Source organism: Peromyscus maniculatus, chromosome 1 (genome assembly GCF_049852395.1).
Source record: "Peromyscus maniculatus bairdii isolate BWxNUB_F1_BW_parent chromosome 1, HU_Pman_BW_mat_3.1, whole genome shotgun sequence".
NCBI lineage: Eukaryota > Metazoa > Chordata > Mammalia > Rodentia > Cricetidae > Peromyscus > Peromyscus maniculatus.
The window spans coordinates 27,798,264-27,815,462 of record NC_134852.1 but is presented as its reverse complement, the minus strand read 5'-3'; the positions used below and the strand labels follow the sequence as shown (position 1 = coordinate 27,815,462).

At 44.3% G+C, this 17,199-nt stretch overlaps 1 protein-coding gene across 2 annotated transcripts; it reads right to left on the bottom strand.

Moving 5' to 3' along the window:
• Positions 1-7,226: 7,226 nt before the first annotated feature.
• LOC143273004 (pregnancy-specific glycoprotein 22-like) lies at positions 7,227-15,716 on the bottom strand. Of its 2 annotated transcripts, XM_076570766.1 has the most exons (5): positions 15,443-15,716; positions 13,586-13,945; positions 10,328-10,681; positions 8,766-9,116; positions 7,227-7,727 (listed from the first exon to the last, which is right to left on the bottom strand). In XM_076570766.1, the coding sequence occupies exons 1-5, from the start codon at positions 15,504-15,506 to the stop codon at positions 7,456-7,458; spliced, it is 1,401 nt and encodes a 466-aa protein (XP_076426881.1). In that variant the 5' UTR covers positions 15,507-15,716; the 3' UTR covers positions 7,227-7,455. The 2 variants fall into 2 exon arrangements, with proteins under 2 accessions (XP_076426881.1, XP_076426910.1); XM_076570795.1 differs by lacking the exon at positions 10,328-10,681 and having other exon boundaries at positions 15,443-15,715.
• Between the last annotated feature and the right edge of the window lie 1,483 nt (positions 15,717-17,199).

Genomic DNA, 17,199 nt, shown 5'->3' with positions numbered 1-17,199 from the left:
CTCAGTTCTTCCTTTTGTAGAACCACAAAGTTCTGGTGATGCCATATCACTCTTTATTTGGTTGAACTTATTCTTGCACTGGCATGTACACATCTCTTTCTCCAATTAGTACAAGCAGCATCTGTGTCTAAGGGAGTCCCTGGTGCCTTGGTAGATGGGTGAGTTTGTGGGATAGAATCGCACTTGTAGATTACAGCATCTGATGGGGCATGGGAAGGCCTATCAGTAAGATTCTCCTTGCTGGCCTACATCTGGGCCTGCAATGGATGGAGTTGGGGTTACATGAAGTATACTCCTAGGGCTTAGAGACTGGACTCATGATCTGGGAGAACAATCACTCACCTCTTTGTCTAATCAGAGCTGACAGAGTCTGTGTCTCAGGGAACCACTGGGGTCTAAGGGGTGGGGAATTTGGGGGACAGAATGGGGTTTGCAGTTTATAGGGTCTGATGAGGGGTGTTGGTGGCAAGGCCTACCTTCCAGAGTCTTGCCTGCTGTCCTACAACTGGGCTGGAATCAGATTGTAATCACCTTACAGGAACATGGTCACTTGATAATGTAAGTATTGATGATAAAGCTTTGCATAAAGAATTTTTAACAATTCAACATTCAAAGATATATAAATTACCCTCCTGCATTTCTGGATAAAGCCTGGCAAAAAAATTAATCATTCTTTTTCTGTATTAATTGGAAATCTAAATGTCTCTATAAATTTTTTTCTTAGTTGTACTGGAAATCATTATAACCCTGAGAATGATTTGCTACTCCATTTCTGCTTTAAAGACTGACTTGCATACCCTGATTAACAACTGAAAAAGTAGAAACTTCAGGAAACCATGGAGTTGGCATGTTCTAACTGGCTTGAGAGGCATGTAACATAGATTTTTCAGGTTAGAGTCCATGGTTCCCAGGGTACTGTGTGCCTTTCAGTTCCTGAGAAACTGAGGCATTCCCTCTGGCAGTGAAGCATCCAGACCACTTTGTGTTCTCTATGTTCCCTTAAAAGTCAAGGAAGCATATAGTTTGATAGGACAGTTGGTCTGAGACATTAATCTTCAGTACCCTGAATAACCTGGATATATCATTGCATGCTGGCAACTACAACTGTATTGATACTGTCAATTGACACTATATTCTGCTTCTGATAAGGGTATGATAATTCTGATTACTCTCAACAAAATAGTCACAGCCTCAGTCTTGCCATGTTCCCTCCAACCTGAACCTGATTAATTCCTTGACCAGGCATAACAGGTAACCATGTATCTTAGTTAGGGTTTCTATTGCTGTGAAGAGACACCATGGCCATGGCAATTCCTATAACATGTAATTTAAGGAAAACATTTCATTGGTGGTGGCTTACAGTTTAAGTTGTTTAGTACATTATCATCATGGCAGGACATGGTGCTGAAGAAGGAGCTGAGAGTTCTATATCTTGATCCTGAGGCAGAAGAAGGAAATTGTGTACCACACTACACATAGCTTGAGCATATAAGTCTACAAAGCCTGGCCCAATAGTGACACACTTCCTCCAAGAAGGCCATATCCTATGGTCCAAGCATTCAAACACATGACTCTATGAGGCCATACCTATTAAAACCAACACACCTTGGCATAGTAAGTAAACAGGTGTACTTATAGCATGGGAGATATAGTGGATTCAAACAGAACCATTGCTTTGTTTATAGCCAGCAATGTACTGTCTCAAACAGTTAGGAAACACATAGAGATATTTCCTGAAATGCCAGTGGCTGTTTTCTTTCTTTAATTTTTTTTATGTATGGCATTTTTGGCTGCATGTATAACTGTGACCACAAACAAATCTACTGTCCACAGAAGCCAGAAGAGGACACTGGATCCCCTAGAACTGGAGTTATAAATGGATATGAGTTACCATGTGTGTGCTAAGAACTGAACTTTGGCCCCCTATGAAAGCAGTCACTGAGCCATCACACCAGCCCTTCCAGGTGAATGTTTTCAAAAGTGGATCTGACTGGTAAAGGTAAAGAGCAAGAACTTGCTAGGACTCTGGCTGAAAGGAACGGCTGTGTTTTATAGATCTTGGCTAGTGATTTGGGATGCTAATTCATTCCATATGTGACTATTGCTACTAATGCCCCACATCTAAGGCCAGTCAGTGCAAGGGTTATTTCTATAAAAAGCACAATAGGGTATGATGAGAGGCAAATGCCAAAACTGATTGATTCAGTAACTGCTTCAGCACAAAGTCCCTGTGCTAGATACAGTATCTAGTAGAAGGGATAAAAATAAGTCATATCTTTTAGCAACATACAGGAAAATACATCATTTCCTGTCCAATAAATGGGCTGGGCAGACCTGAAATTCTGCAGAAACTCTCCAGATGTAAGTGGCTTAGTTCTAGAGTCAAATCTAACTGTCCACTTGTTTTCATTTCCTAGACCAGACATCCCCTTAAGCTGCTGGTAACAAAGATTAACTTCTCTGAAAAACAGCTCTTCCCCCTCCACAGACACTTGAGAAGGCCTCTAGAGTGGAGACACTGGATATGTAGCTGTAGACAGACAGCTGGTGCTTCACATCTGCCAGTCATGATCTGTGTGAGCCCAATTTGACCACTGCGTTTTCTGTGGCTCAATATCAGTGATAATATCATGTATGGTAAATGAATGTGGCCATAGCAGTAAGGAAGGCTAAATATGATTGAGGACCTGACATTGGGACCGGAAAGCTGTCCGCATTAGCCATGTCTGTTATTATTTACCTATAGGAGAGAGTTCACTAGACTTATTGCCCGAGGACATGTAGTCATCAGGAGGACCTATGTCCTGTGTCCATTCATTCCCTTGGGGATCATGACATTCCTGTGAGGTCTCAGAAGCCCATCAGAAAAATTGACTAAGTACCTGGACACCTGTGCAGCTGTGTTCACCATGCTGATACTCCGTGTGACATGCCCAGGTGACCTAGACTAACTTCGATTTTCATGACAACACTGGCTGGTTCCATGAGCTAGGAGATTCAGACAGCTGTTAAATCATTCTTCTCTGTTAGCTCTAACAGGTCAGATTGCAAGTCTGCCCACACTCCCCAGCTCACCTGGAGTCAGGAATCTGGAACAATGATAGGGAGCCAGGATGTCCTGGTGGTAGGTCTCTGCCTTAATAAGATTCTATAGTTCCCTAATCTAGACCCTCCCTGAGTCCCAAGGTTTTTGTTAGGGCTACATTTATGGCAAGATTTACACAGTCTGGGCTTCTTCTGATCCTTTGGGTGAGTTGTCCCACCATACATCAGCAGGGTGGATTCAGATACAAGATTGACATTGCAATTGGTCTACATTGAGTATGCCTGCACTAAATGCTTAAACCCTAGTGTGGACTAAAAATAAAATAAAATGAAATAAAAATTTAAAAATAGCATGTATCCATTGGAATGTTGTTGAAAACAGCAAAAATCCAGTCATGCGTATTGTCTCTTTGGCACTATGTGGAGACCCCAGTAAGTGCTGATTGATAGCTATTAGTGCTGACTTGTCCGTAAATGTTGACCACAGTTGCCCCTTTTCATCAGTAAAACTTTATTCATACTGAAAAAAATTTTAATTTTTACTTTTTTGCTTTTACTGTCATTCCTAAGGAGTAAAAATAGAATGCTATTGGTTTCACATGCCTTTAATACCAACATTCAATAGGCAGAGCCAGGTAGATGTCCTAGTTCAAGGCCAGCCTGGTCTATATAGAGTGAGGTCCAGGAAAAATATGGCTACACATAGAAACCCTGCCTTGAAAAAAAATACAAAATGAACTAATAATAGACTCTTCTCCCCTTCAGCTGCATTGTACAACAGTTTTTTTTTTTTGAGACAGGATTTCTCTGTGTAGCTTTGCGCCTTTCCTGGAACTTGCTTTGTAGACCAAGCTGGCCTCGAACTCACAGAGATCCGCCTGCCTCTGCCTCCCAAGTGCTGGGATTAAAGGTGTGTGCCACCACTGCCCGGCACAACAGTGATTCTTAACAGTGATGCCCAACAGTGAGTTAAGAAGTATGGGTAGGGAACCAGCAGATTGAAAGTAAGGCTAGAAGCTGGATAAAACAAAGGATTCTTAGTTAAGAGCATTAGATACTCTTTCAGAAGATATGGGTTCAATTCCCGGTACCCACAGGGTGTGTGAAAAAAGAGTATAGTCAATAAAAGGGAGACAGTTCATTCTTTTAAATTATTAAGAAATTTTCTGTTCATTTTACATATTCCACACAGGTACCCTTTTCCTCCCTCCTCCTGCCTCACCTCCAACTACCACTATTTCTACCTTCTCCAAGGCAAGGGTTCTTATGTGGACTCAGCAGAGCATGGTACATTCAGCTGAGGCAGTTCCAAGGCCCCCCCTTGACTCAAGGAGGTGTAAGGTGTCCCACCATAGGCACTGGGCTCTCCATGAGCAAACTGGGTTGGGGAAGCAATGGAGGGTAGGTAATAGAGGAGGAGAACATAAGGGAATGGGATGATTGAGCTGGAACAGGGACAGAGTGGGAGAGCAAGGAAAGATACAATGATAGATGGATACATCAAGGAATCAGGGTGCTAGAGAATTTCCCAGGAATCTACAAGCATGACCCTGCCTTAGACTACTAGAAATAGTGGAGATGGTGCCTAAACTGTCGTGCTCAGGTTATCAAGATGGGTGAATACCCTACTTTTCATCACAGAGCCTCCATCCAGTAACTGATGGCAGCAGACGCAGAGATCTGCAGCCAAGCATCAAGCAGAGCTCTGGGAGTCCATTTGAAGAAAGAGATGAGAGATTATATGAGCAAGGGGAGTCAAGATCACAATGGGGAAATGTACAGAGACAACCAAACCAAATTAGTGGGAACTCATGAACTGTGGACCAATAGCTATTGAGCCTCCATGGGACTGGACTAGGCCCTCTGCATAGGTGAGAGAGTTGCTTAGCTTGAACTGCTTAAGGGGCCCCTGGCAGTGGGACTAGGATCTGTCTCTGCTGCATGAGTGGGCTTTCTGGAGGCCAGTGCTTATGGTGGGACACCTTACAAAAAGGTCATTCTTCAAAGTGATTAATGGCATTGACAACATTTTATCAGATTAACTTTGATTTAGAAGACTAACATTAACACTAGAAATGAAATTTGAGGCCTTGCTGTCCATTATTCTGAATACTAAATTTTCCTGATTACCCAATATTGATGGGGGTAACTTTGACTGACTTACATGAAACAGACAAATACCTAGAGATCCAACATCTACAGAGGTGGAAGCATGGAGAAACACAAAACTGATTCCATTTCTAAGTCATAAACCTGAAACAATAAAGACCTTTGACAAATTTGAAGAATTGGTAATGATGAAAATGACAAACCAGGGGTAGAGGATAGGCCCATTTTCCCTTGAATAAGAAGGTCAACACAAAAATGCTGTGGGGGCCAATTTTCTTCAGCATTCTCCTAAACGTCCTAGAGAGAGCAATTAGGCAACACAAATACATAAAATGTGGTCAGTTAATTGGCTATAAAATAGATCTCCAGATGATATGAACTTATTTTTGTAAAATCATAAAGATTCTACATATGTTTCTGGAACTGGTGAAGGAACACACCCACCTGAACTCTACTTCAGTAAACTATTATCTCCACAAACAATTAGATGTCCTGTTTTGTCACATGCATAGAGAAGCTGAGTAACAAGGAAGACTCAAGTGGGACCCATGTGTCTCCTTGGGAAAAAAAAGAAATAGAAAAGATTTTTTAGATGAATGAGGGGTATGTGGGGATGAGAAGAGGAGAAAACAGTTGGGGAAAGGTGAGATAGGAGGAGAGAGGACTTGCAGTAATGACTCGAATAGTGGGACATTTTGGGAGCAATGTGGAAACCTACCACAGTGGAAAATCCCTTGAACCTACAAGATTGACCCTAGTAAAGACTCCTGGTAGTGAGGGATAGATAGCCTTTACCCGGATCCTTCTATAACCACAGAAGACTTGTAGCAGTGGGACTGGGACACCAATCCAGCCAGAAAACATTTGATCTACAATCTGTCCTTCATGAAATATGTACTGGTGTAATAGTGGAAAAGAATTTGTGGGCCAAATTAAATGATTGGCCCAAATTAAAGCCCATGCCATGAGAGGGAAACCAGATCTGACTTTGACTGGATGGCCAGGAATCAGAGGCTGGACAGTCTAAATATTCAGAATAGAATCAAACATGACTAGAAAAACATTTCAATGAAATGATTACTAATAATATTCTGTTATACTAGTAGAACAGTGTCCAGCCTAAGAGGCATCCAAGAGGCATCATCCAGCAACTGATGGGAATAGATGCAGAGACACACCACCAAACACTTGGCTGCACCAGAGGAACGTCAGAGAATAGGGGGATGGTGGATTATAGTTACCAGAGGAAACAAGGATACAATGAAAACATCAAAGACAGAAACAATTAAGCAGGGTTTAGAAAGGAGCAAAAGACTGAAGAGATAATCACAGACCCTGTGTGGGCTTTTCCTTGGGCCTCTGCATGTATGTTATGGTAATATAGATGGGTGTAGTGGTAGTAGGTAACACCTCTGACTCTTTTGCCTGCTATTTGGACCATTCCTTTCACAGCTCTGATATGAGGGATTGTGGCAAGTCTAATATAATTTGCATGCCACGTTCTATAGATATCCCTGGGAGGTTTGATCATTATTTGAAGGAAAACAGGAGAGGAATGGATCTGAGGGACAGAGGAAGTGGGATTTAGGGAGGAGTTGGGGAGGGGAAACTGTGGTCAGGGTGTAATATAAGAGAGGAAAATAAAAAAAAAGGAAGAAACACCTATCATCAGGAAAAAAACTCATGTGCAAGGTCCCACTGTGAATGCCACTCCAAGGATGAAAACAGTATGATCTGCCCTTACATGAAGGATTTTACATCTGTGCATTAAACAAAATGTGGATCAAAGATTTTTACAAACCGCTATGTCCAGACTGAAACAGGGCAGACCCTTCTCCTGTCACTCTTCCTCACTTCACAAGGATGGCTGGTGCGCAGGCAGCATTAGGCCTAGGTGAATTAGTTAAACAGGGAATGATTTGAGCAAATGAGGGGATATTTTTCTCTAAGCAAAAAATGCACCATTTTCACAGCAGACTCGGAGCATCCAAAACTTTGAGGGATGCTGAAATTAGTTCTCAGAAATTCTGAGGGATCATTATATACTTGAAGCACAACCTAGGACCTTTGAATTTTTGTTTACTGTATTGATGTCTTTATTTTCCTTTCAAGTAAACCTCACTTTAAATCTTGGCCATCTTTGTACACAGGTGTATCCCAAGGTTATAGGCATGAGTCACCATGCTGGCTGTACCTAAGTAGACACTGATGAGTTTCACCAAAAAACTTTTCTCCATTACGTACCCTGTGAATAAGAAATGACCAACTCCATGGTAAGATGAGAGGACAGGACACTACTCATCATGGCCAGAAGACTGGGGGACTGGTCTTTGAACTGAATCGGTTGGAAACCTCACACTTATACTCTCCAGCATTCTCTCTTTTGGCAGAATCTATTCTGAGTCCACACTTTGTCGGGGACAGAGTCATACTCTCTGTGAGCTTCAAATTCTGGTTATTGAAGATCCAACGGATAGAGATATCAGTGTCACGTGAAATGCAGGAGAAGGTCACAGATCTCTGCCCTGCGATTACAGTGTCAGTGATTCGTACAAAGGGCTGTGTCACAGACTCTGTGAAGAAAGAGTGGAGGGTACTTAATGACAGGAGTCCAGGGAGCTCAACCAGGCTGACTTTAGTTCAGACTTTATAAAGCTTCCAGGGGGAGAATTAGGAGTCATTACTATAGACAGGTCTTGTGTTCTAGATCTGCTGCCTAGGGAATGTGTAACCCTGATTCAGGCACTGTTTCTTGCATCTTAGTTTCCCTGTAATAGCACACACAGTGCATGATCATTGCTATGTACGTAAATAAGCTTAGTTATGAGCAATGATCTGACCGTGGGATAGGGAGCTGCTCATATAAGCAGCATCTGCTACTATTGACCTGCAGAAGAGAATGTCCAAGGCTGGACCCCTGAGGAGAAGGCAGAATCTGGAATATCTGCCCACTCTGATTCTTCTCTCAGTGTTTGACCTTCCTCTAAAGTCTCATAAGCCCATCAGAACAATAGGCTAATGGTCCAGACACCTGTCCACTGAGCCTCAGGAGAAGGAGATGCTCAGGTGACCTACCTAACTGCAGCTGTCATGGCAGTACACAGCTGATTCTACACTCTGTGGAATAGTCCCATGACTGGAGCGTCAGGAAGCTTTACTCCCTGTCAGCTCTCACACGAAATATAAACAAACATATAAAAAGCTCCCCAGTGTCACCTTGTGTCCAGCCAGGGGCAAAGTTTTCAAGTCAGGGCTTCCTGTTTCTCTCTGTGAGAATCCCTTTGGCTTCCTCAGCCAGGGACTGCCTGACATGCACAGATTCTTTATGGGGATGTGTGCTGGTGAGAGCTCTAAGTGTCTGGGCTGCAGCTGCTATCCTAGGGCAGATTTTACCCAGTACAGATCCTCTGTTCTGCAGGTAATGAGAGGTGAGGGGTTGTGATCTATTACACTTTGTCTACCCAATGTGTGTCCTGCAGTAGTGGCCTGTACCCCAGTGCGAGCACACAATGCAGTGGGGGAGATAGCAGGCACAGGCCAATCTAGACAGTTTACTGTATGAAGCTAGATAAGCCATATCCAGTAGTTGGAGACCAAAGAGAGTCACTTACTATTTACATGAAGTTCCACCTCTGCTTTTTCAATTTCATGATGTTTTGTTGAAAAGAGTAGTGTGTACTTTCCATTATCTTTCACAGTGATACCCCGGAGCATCAGGGATCCATTATTGTACAACATCCATCCTCTTTTTCTGTATGTAGGAAACCAAGAGACAGAATTCCTGCTTCTGAAGTATTGTACAATTCTAGGATTCAGGCCGATATACCAGTAAAAGGCTTCCACATCTTCTGGAAGATTATGAACTTCGAAAAGAACGCTTTCCCCTTCAGAAGGATACCGAGGCACTGGTTGGATCATGAGTGGGGAGGCAGTAAGAGGATTACAGAACACAGAAAGAGAAGCTGGGAGGGAAAAGAGAAAAAAGCCATCACATTGGGATCACTGTGCTTGGTGAAAAGATGGTGATCTCCATCCTGAGCAGATGGATTTGTCACTCAGCCTAGAGTTGCAGGTGTAGGTCTGTGTGTGGGGGTGGGGGCGGTTGGTCTAGCCCACCTATAAAGAGCAGAAACATGACTTCCTCCTTTCCAACAGTGACCGTGAAAGGTTCATCTCCCTTGCTTGGTACTGTCCCCTTTGTTATCTACATGGCTGTTCCCTCACTGCCCTCAGTCAGACACTGAACACACTCATGCACACTGGGGTTTGAGATGATTTCTCTCCTGAACTCAAAAGGCCTGGAACTTTCATGTTTTAGTTTATTCTTCAGTTTCTTTTGAGGCAACACTCAATTCTTGATCCCACCTAATAGATGCACTTGCTGCTCTGTCAAGTATCCCTTAGGTCTGGGGCTGTGTGAGGGCTGTGAGCAGTCTCATTTTCAAGGCTGGCTCAGGGCTTTAAAATACCTGGGTACTAGGCTGGCTGGTTTTATGACAATGTGACACAGATTACAGTCATTCTGCAAAACAAGGCCTTAGTTGAAAATGCCACCAGATTGGCCCATGGGCAAAAATACAGTAAATATTTTTTAACTCATGATTGATGCAAAAGAATCCAAACAAATGTAGGCATTTCAAGTCCTGGGCTACGAGTCCTGGATAATATAAGAGAGCTGACTGAGCAATTATAGAGAGCAAGTAAATAGGAAGGACTCTTCAGTGGCCTCTAGATCAGTTCCTGGATTTTATTTATGACACTCTCAATTTGGAGTTAATAAATACCCCCAGTTTGACATGGATGTCCTAAAAACATTGTTCCCTACCAACTTTGGACCTGGAAAGCATTAGAAAAAATGCTCCCCTGGATCACTTTATTCCAGCCTTGGAAGAATGACAGGATTCAGTGATCCCTGGTCTAGTGCCCCAAGAGCCTGGGCTGACTCGGACATCTTAGGCTGAGTTACTTTCCATCAAGGTCTTCCCTGATGCAGGTAGAATCAGAGGATGTAAGATGATCTATGGATATTTGTCTCTCCCAGTGTGTCCTGTCCTAAGTTCTCAAACCTCCTCATGGGGACACAATGCAGAGGGGAGGGAGACAGAGGCTAAGCATGACAGTCCCATGTGTCTAAGCTCTACCCAGCACTAGACAATCACAGAGAATCACTTACCATCCACCTGGACTTTCACAGTTATTTCTTCTGTTTCTCGAAATGTTCTCTGAATTTGTATACAGTAAGATTCTTCCTGAGTGACACTGCGAAGCAGCAGGGTTCCATCACTATACCATGTCTCTCTGCCAGTGTATGCAGGGCCCAGCTCAGTTGATTTCTTGTCTACTATATATCGGCCAACCTCAACTCTCGAGAATGAATTCATCCATTTGTACCAGATAAAGCCTACCATATTCTCCGGTGGACTGCGAACAACTAGAAAAAGGTTCCCCCCATGAGGAACACTGGGAGGCACTGACTCAATAGTGGGCCTGGGAGAGAAGGTAAGGCATCCACATGTCCAAAGGATGTCTAGAAGGGAAGAGAGAGATCCATCTAAATAGAAACTTTTGTATTTGACTGACATGGGCCCCTGTGTCCTGAGCACTTGTGTTAACTGCTCATCCTAGGTGTGGGAGTGTCTCCCTGTCCCACCTGGTGGAGGTCATCAAGTGACCCCCATGTTCAGAGTGCCCACACTTGTCATTTCCACTCAGTTGTGCTCTCTCCTCAGTTGTCAACATGGCCCTGTCTTACTGCCATCGACCCCTGCTCACATTCACAATGTTGGTGTTAGGGTGATGCCTGCCAGACCTCTTCCCTTACATACCCCACATCTTCACTCTCTGACTTTGTTGTCACTGTTATTCTGTTCCTCCTGGGCTTCCAATCAACACCTGACGTCTCCTTCTAGCTTGTTTTTTCAAGTCCATTAAGACTGGGGCATCAAAAAAAAACTTTATTTGTCTTATTTTAAAAAAATACTGCATGGACATAAACTTGGATATCTGTAGAGAATGAATGAATAAAAAAATGAATGAATGATGTTCTACAATCCTGCCTGTATGCCTATGAATTTAATTACTAATTCATAGGCTATGGGATACAGTATTGAATCAATCCATTTCCTTTTATTTTTTAACTAGTTCACATATTATATCTGCATGTGAGTTTGTATCAGGACCAGTCTCAGCATGGGTGGGTGGGTGCAGGACACAGCACTTGAGTGGAGGTCTGAGGACAACTTGGTTCATGGGCATCAGCATGTCAGAAAAACAAGCAAATGCCTTATACATTGGCCCATGTCACTGGTCCACACCATTTTGATTTTTTTATTTATGACATCAATCTGAGAATATTCTTCTTCAGAATGTTGGGGCCATGCCTATTAATTCTGTGTAAGAACAATGTCTCTCCCACCCTTGCCTTCTACTGTTCTCCCTTATTGTTTAATGTTAATGTCCTGAGCCTCTGGATTGCCCTGTCTTCTCCCCTGCAAACACTGAAACTCTTCTCACGTCCTTGTCCCTCTTAGGAGACTCCAGACAGTAGTTCAGTCCTCTCCTCTCACACACAGTCAACTCTTGGTCTCCTCGCCTGTGAACAGGAGCCCATGAAAGGAGATACATCCTTTGCAGAAGGAAACAGAGAGCGTTTCTGTGGTGTCTGTAGGCTGATCTGTCTTCCCCCTGTGGCACATCTGCTCCAGCACAGCTCCCGAGCTCTGCTGTCCTTCCCCCATCTGAGCTGAGCCACTTCCAGGAAGGAGCACCTCCCAGATTGCCAGGGGCTGTGGTGGGGCTGTGGGTGGGGCTGTGGGTGGGGCTGTGGGCGGGGCAGTGTTCCAAACACTGCTCTGCCCCTTCTACCTTCAGTGCTGCCTGGTGTCCTCTCCCCTTCTCTGTCCCCAGAACACACACTGAGTGACAAGTATAATGACCTTTCCTGTGACATGAGAGAATAACATCTGACCCTGGGGCTGCACCCTGCTGTTTCCTGGCCTTGGTCTCTAGTCACCAAAGGGAAAATCTGCACACCTGTGTGGCACAGAAACCCAGCTGGGCACCCAGTCTGCCCTGTGTTCTCAATCCTCAGCAAACATGGAATTTGCTCTTAGCAGAAAGTGACAGAGATATCTGTGAGGCCTCAAAAGGGACCAGATGAGTGATGAATGGGGAAGAGAACAAACCTGTTCTCAATGGAGCCATCAGTCAAAGTTCTGACCCAGGATGTGTCAGGAATCTCACATCCAGGATGTATGGGAGGAGGTGATCTGATTCCTGGACAAAGGCTGTGAGCTCCTTTGTCCCAGGCAAGATTTCAAGACCATGCTCCCACTTCCTGTTTGCTGAACTGTGCAATGGGTCTGCCCATGAGCATCATGGTCTTTCTGAGATAATTTGGACCTCTGTTTAACTGATTCCCCTTGGATATTGTATATTTCCCAAAGGAAACACATAAAGGGGAAAATGGAACATGATCACCTGGCAGTGTAGCAGACACATTAAGAAGCCAGGAGGTCTGAGAATGCTGGGTCCATAATTGCCAGGTCTGAAAAAAAGAGTGTGGAACCCAGGCTACTGAATAATGTCCTGATTCACGCAAATTCTTTTCCACGTGTTTATTGTGTGTCCTGATGCCACCTCTTGTGATCACTAGAGCAGCTGCAGTTCATGTCTGGGATGCTGTCAGATCAGCAAGGCCTGTACCCATTTACCTACAGGAGACAATTCCCGAGCTGGACCCCAAGGACACTTGTCAAAAGGACCTGTTTCCTCTCTCACTGTCCTTGGTTGCCCTGACCTTCCTGTGAAGTCTCATAAGCCCATCAGAACATAAAGTAATGGCCTGGGCACCTGTCAGGCTAAGCTCTCCCTGTTCAGTCTCTGGAGAAGATGTCCAGGGGAACTAGACTAACTATATTTCTCATGACAGTGCACTGGCTGGTTCCAAAGGAGCAGGACTTGGACTACTAAAAAGCATTGTTCCCTGCCATCAGGAGATCAAAATCCAAACTTGGTGAAATGCTTCTCAGAGCTACCTGGAGCTGAGTCTGGAACAGAGGTCTGGAATCACGGCGTCTTTGTTCTCACATCTCTGTGAGGACCACAAATTTTTCTCTACCATGCCCAAAGTTGATTCCATCAGGGTCTTTCTCAAGGACACATTCCTATGAGAACCCCAAGACTCTAGACAGAGGCTGTTATCCCAGGCTGAGTTACCCATCGTCCATTAAGCTGTCTGTAAAGTGAAGTCAAATGAAGGACTATGATCTATTACCATATATTATTCTACACCATGTGTGTCCTGCACTTAATACTAAAACCCCAACATGGTGATGCAACGCAGAGGGGAGGAAGGCACAGGACACTCGACTGTGTGTGTCCGATGGAATCAATGCCACCCAGAGCCCAGAATTCACAAAGAATCACTTACTGTTCACGTAGAGGTATGTGCCTATTTGTGACACAGTATCTGTGCGTCTATGAAAAGCTAGTAGAGAATAGAATCCTGTGTCCTTCTGGTTGACATTTTGGATGAGCAGGGATCCATTTCCATACACTGTCTCTCTACCACTGTGAAAACGCCCTGGCACAGTTAAATTTATGTTTGGTACATATACTATGATTGCATCATTCATGCTGGTTTTCCCTTTGATCCAGGCGAAGGATAGAAGATTCTTTGGCAGATTGCGGACAAGGAAAAGGATGCTGTCTCCGTTGGCCACATAGAGTGGGACAGTTTGCACAGCAAAACGATCAGTGGTGGAAAGGTGCCAGCAGGTTAAAATGGAGGCTAAAAGGGAATAGAGAGAAAGTATCAATATTGAGCGGATGTGATCATCACTCTGCTTAGGTGTGTGGATAGTGGTGTGACTACACTTGGTAGACATGAGCAACATGACTTCCATTCCTTCAGAACTTCTGACTGTGTTATTAACACTCTTGGAATCCTCTGCTCAGGTATCTGCCTATATGCCCCTCACTGGGGTGAGTAGCAATGCATCTCTGAACTCCTACCCCTGGAGAGTCCTCACTTTCTGTTGTTTTTCTCTCTTCCCATTGTGATTCCCGTCAACCCATGACTTCATATTGCAGATGAGCTGACATCAGGTCTGCTAGAACACGGACATTGTGAGGACAGGTATTAGTCCAATTAATTTCCTGAAAAAAATTCAAATAAGAATGGATAAAGGAAAAGAGATGGAAAGAAGGAGCCGGGCGGTGGTGGCGCACGCCTTTAATCCCAGCACTCGGGAGGCAGAGCCAGGCGGATCTCTGTGAGTTCGAGGCCAGCCTGGGCTACCAAGTGAGCTCCAGGAAAGGCGCAAAGCTACACAGAGAAACCCTGTCTCGAAAAACCAAAAAAAAAAAAAAAAAAAAAGAGATGGAAAGAAGGAAGGAAGGGAGGGAGGGAGGGAGGGAGGGAGGGAGGGAGGAAGGAAGGAAGGAAGGAAGGAAGGAAGGAAGGAAGGAAGGAAGGAAGGAAAGAAGGAAGGAAAGGAAGGAAGGGAAGGAAGAAAGAAAGAAGGAAGGAAGGAAGGAAGGAAGGAAGGAAGGAAGGAAGGAAGGAAGGAAGGAAGGAAAGAAGGAAGGAAAGAAGGAAATAGGAATGTTTCCCCATGGGAATATCTACATAGTTCCCAAATTTTGAGTTAATGACAATAATTATATTACACTGTGATTTAAGTTATCTTAGATTTACTCATGTATTGTATATGTATATTTCTCAAGGCAGGTATCTCAATGTGTGCATGTGAAGGTGTGTGCCACAAATCTGTGTGGAGGGAAATGTCTCAGTCATATGTGGGTGTATTTCACATCACCTGTGTGGACTGAGGGGTCTCAGTTCGCTCAATGCAGGTGCATGCCACAGCACCTGTGTGGAGGGCAGAGAAGAGACTACAGGATTCTGTTCTCTCCATCTGCCCTGTGGGAGCTAAGTATTAAATTCAGGTTTTCATGTCTCCACACACTGTGCCATTTCAAAGACCCATTTCCTCTTGATTTCTATTTGGAGTCACCCAGTCACAGTTTGGGACATCAATCTTCAGAACATTGCAGCCAATGTACTGACTATGGACACCGAGTGTTTGAAGCTTTTCTCTTCTCCTCATCACCTCCTACTGCTGAGAATCTCAGGCTGCTGAGCCTCTGTTCCTCACTGTACCTTCTGCCCTATGACTGCAAACAGAAACCTGAGTCTCCTCTCAGGCTCCTGTCCTCTTTAGGACACTCTAGACTGCCTCCTGTTTCCTTTCCACCCACACAGTCAGAGAGTGGGCACACTTACCTGTGAACAGGAGCCCTTGCCAGGGGGTGCATCCCTTGCAGGGAATCATAGAGGACACCTCCATCTTTCTTCTCACTGTGCTGTCCTCCCTCTGAGGAGAAGAGATACAGCTCTAGCAAGGTGCTCAGGCTTTGCTGTTCCTTGTTTCCTTTGAGATGAGTTTCCTCTCCTACTGGAGAACTTCCCAGAACCCAATGGACTGTTGGTGGTGGGATCTATGTCCAAGGCACTGCTCAATCACTTCCACTCTCAGTGCTGTCCTGCATCCCTCTCAACTTCCCTTTATGTTTCTCCTCCAATAACATATTGAGCAACAAGGCTGATAAGCATCCCCACACCCTCAGAGAAAAATGGCTCATCCCAGGGCTGAAACGTGCTGTGTCTTACCTTGGGTGTGTCAGCACCAGAGGGAGCCTCCATCCTGCCTACGTGTCTTTGTGACACAGACACCCAGCTGAACACACAGTCTGCTCTGTGTCCTCAATGCTTTCAGAAAATGGTATCTTTTTAATCCTAGGAGGAAAGTGACAGAGATGTCTCTGAAGGCTAGAAAGAGACCAGCTGAAGGATAACGCAGGATGAAGATGAATCTTTTATCACTAATGTCACCATCCAAAGTTCTGAACTAGAAACAGTCCAGGAGCATTTGTGTGAGGAGTCCTCAGGAGAAGAGGTGACCAATTGTCTTTGAAAGGACTGAAGGCTCCATCTTATTATAAAGGGTTTCAAGTCTACATTCCCGCAATTTGTGTTGGCTGAGCCGTGTGTCTATGTCCTTCCTGATCTTCCTGGGTCACCTTTCACCTTTGCCTATGTGATTCCTTGGTGGTAATTCTGTCTTCCCCTATGAGAGATGCCAGGATAGAGGGGGTTGTTCATGTTTTCCATGCAGAAAGGTGTTTTCAGAAAGAGCAAGCAGCCAGTAGGTGTGAGAAGAGGCAAGCGGGGGGGGGGGCGCTGGGTTAGTAGGGACTGGGAAGAAAACAAGTCTGTTAGACAAGATCATGCCTTGCTCAGGGAAGCAATTTTCTGACAGTGAATTGGGCCCTGATATCACCTCTTGGAGAGCACTGGGAGAACTGCAATCTCATGTCTAGGGTTAAGGAAGGCAAGGCCAACAAGTCAACTGTGATCTGCCCTGATACCTTCAACACAGGTGGGATTCAGGGTCTGTCATTCTGCTCACTATAGTCTCCACAATTACTAATACCAACTAGGGTAGGATAGGTCTAGGCAGGGTTCCAGATTTGTCCTAGGAAGCCCAGAACTGAAGTTGGAAGCAATGTTATCAAGAGGATGCGCATCCTCAGGAGAAGTATTGTGGTCAGAAAATGTCAAAGTAAAATCCTTGGACATTTCTCTTCAGAGTAAAAAGAGAGGACACAGGTGGACATTTTGGGCTGTGTATGTACTCACAGCACTTGGGAGGTAGAGGCAGGCAGATCTCTATGATTTCAAAGCCAGCCAGGTTTACTAAGCAAGTTCCAGGACAAATAGAGCTATTAGACAGGGAAACTTAATCTTGAATAAAAGGAGAGGATATTAATGTAGAGGTTGAACATGAATGTCTAATGTCATCACTGGTGTCTAAACCCTTCCTTTTCTTTACTCACAAGGTTCCTTCACAAGTCTGCTCTTGAGTACAGGGAACATTGATTTAAATGGATGCATCATCTGCTCTTCCTGGTACACTTATCTATGTTTCTTTCTCTCAATTGATTTAAAATAAATGCAATGGGCAAGATCAGCTTAGGGGA

Excerpts from the sequence above, each read along its gene's own strand:
- LOC143273004 (XM_076570766.1), bottom strand. The coding sequence starts at position 15,506 with ATGGAGGTGTCCTCTATGATTCCCTGCAAGGGATGCACCCCCTGGCAA. Across the intron at positions 10,682-13,585 it reads CACATACCTCTACGTGAACA|ACATCCTTTGGACATGTGGA; the intron begins GTAAGTGATTCT and ends CTTCCCTTCTAG. Across the intron at positions 7,728-8,765 it reads GGTGGAACTTCATGTAAATA|AGTCTGTGACACAGCCCTTT; the intron begins GTAAGTGACTCT and ends CTTTCTTCACAG.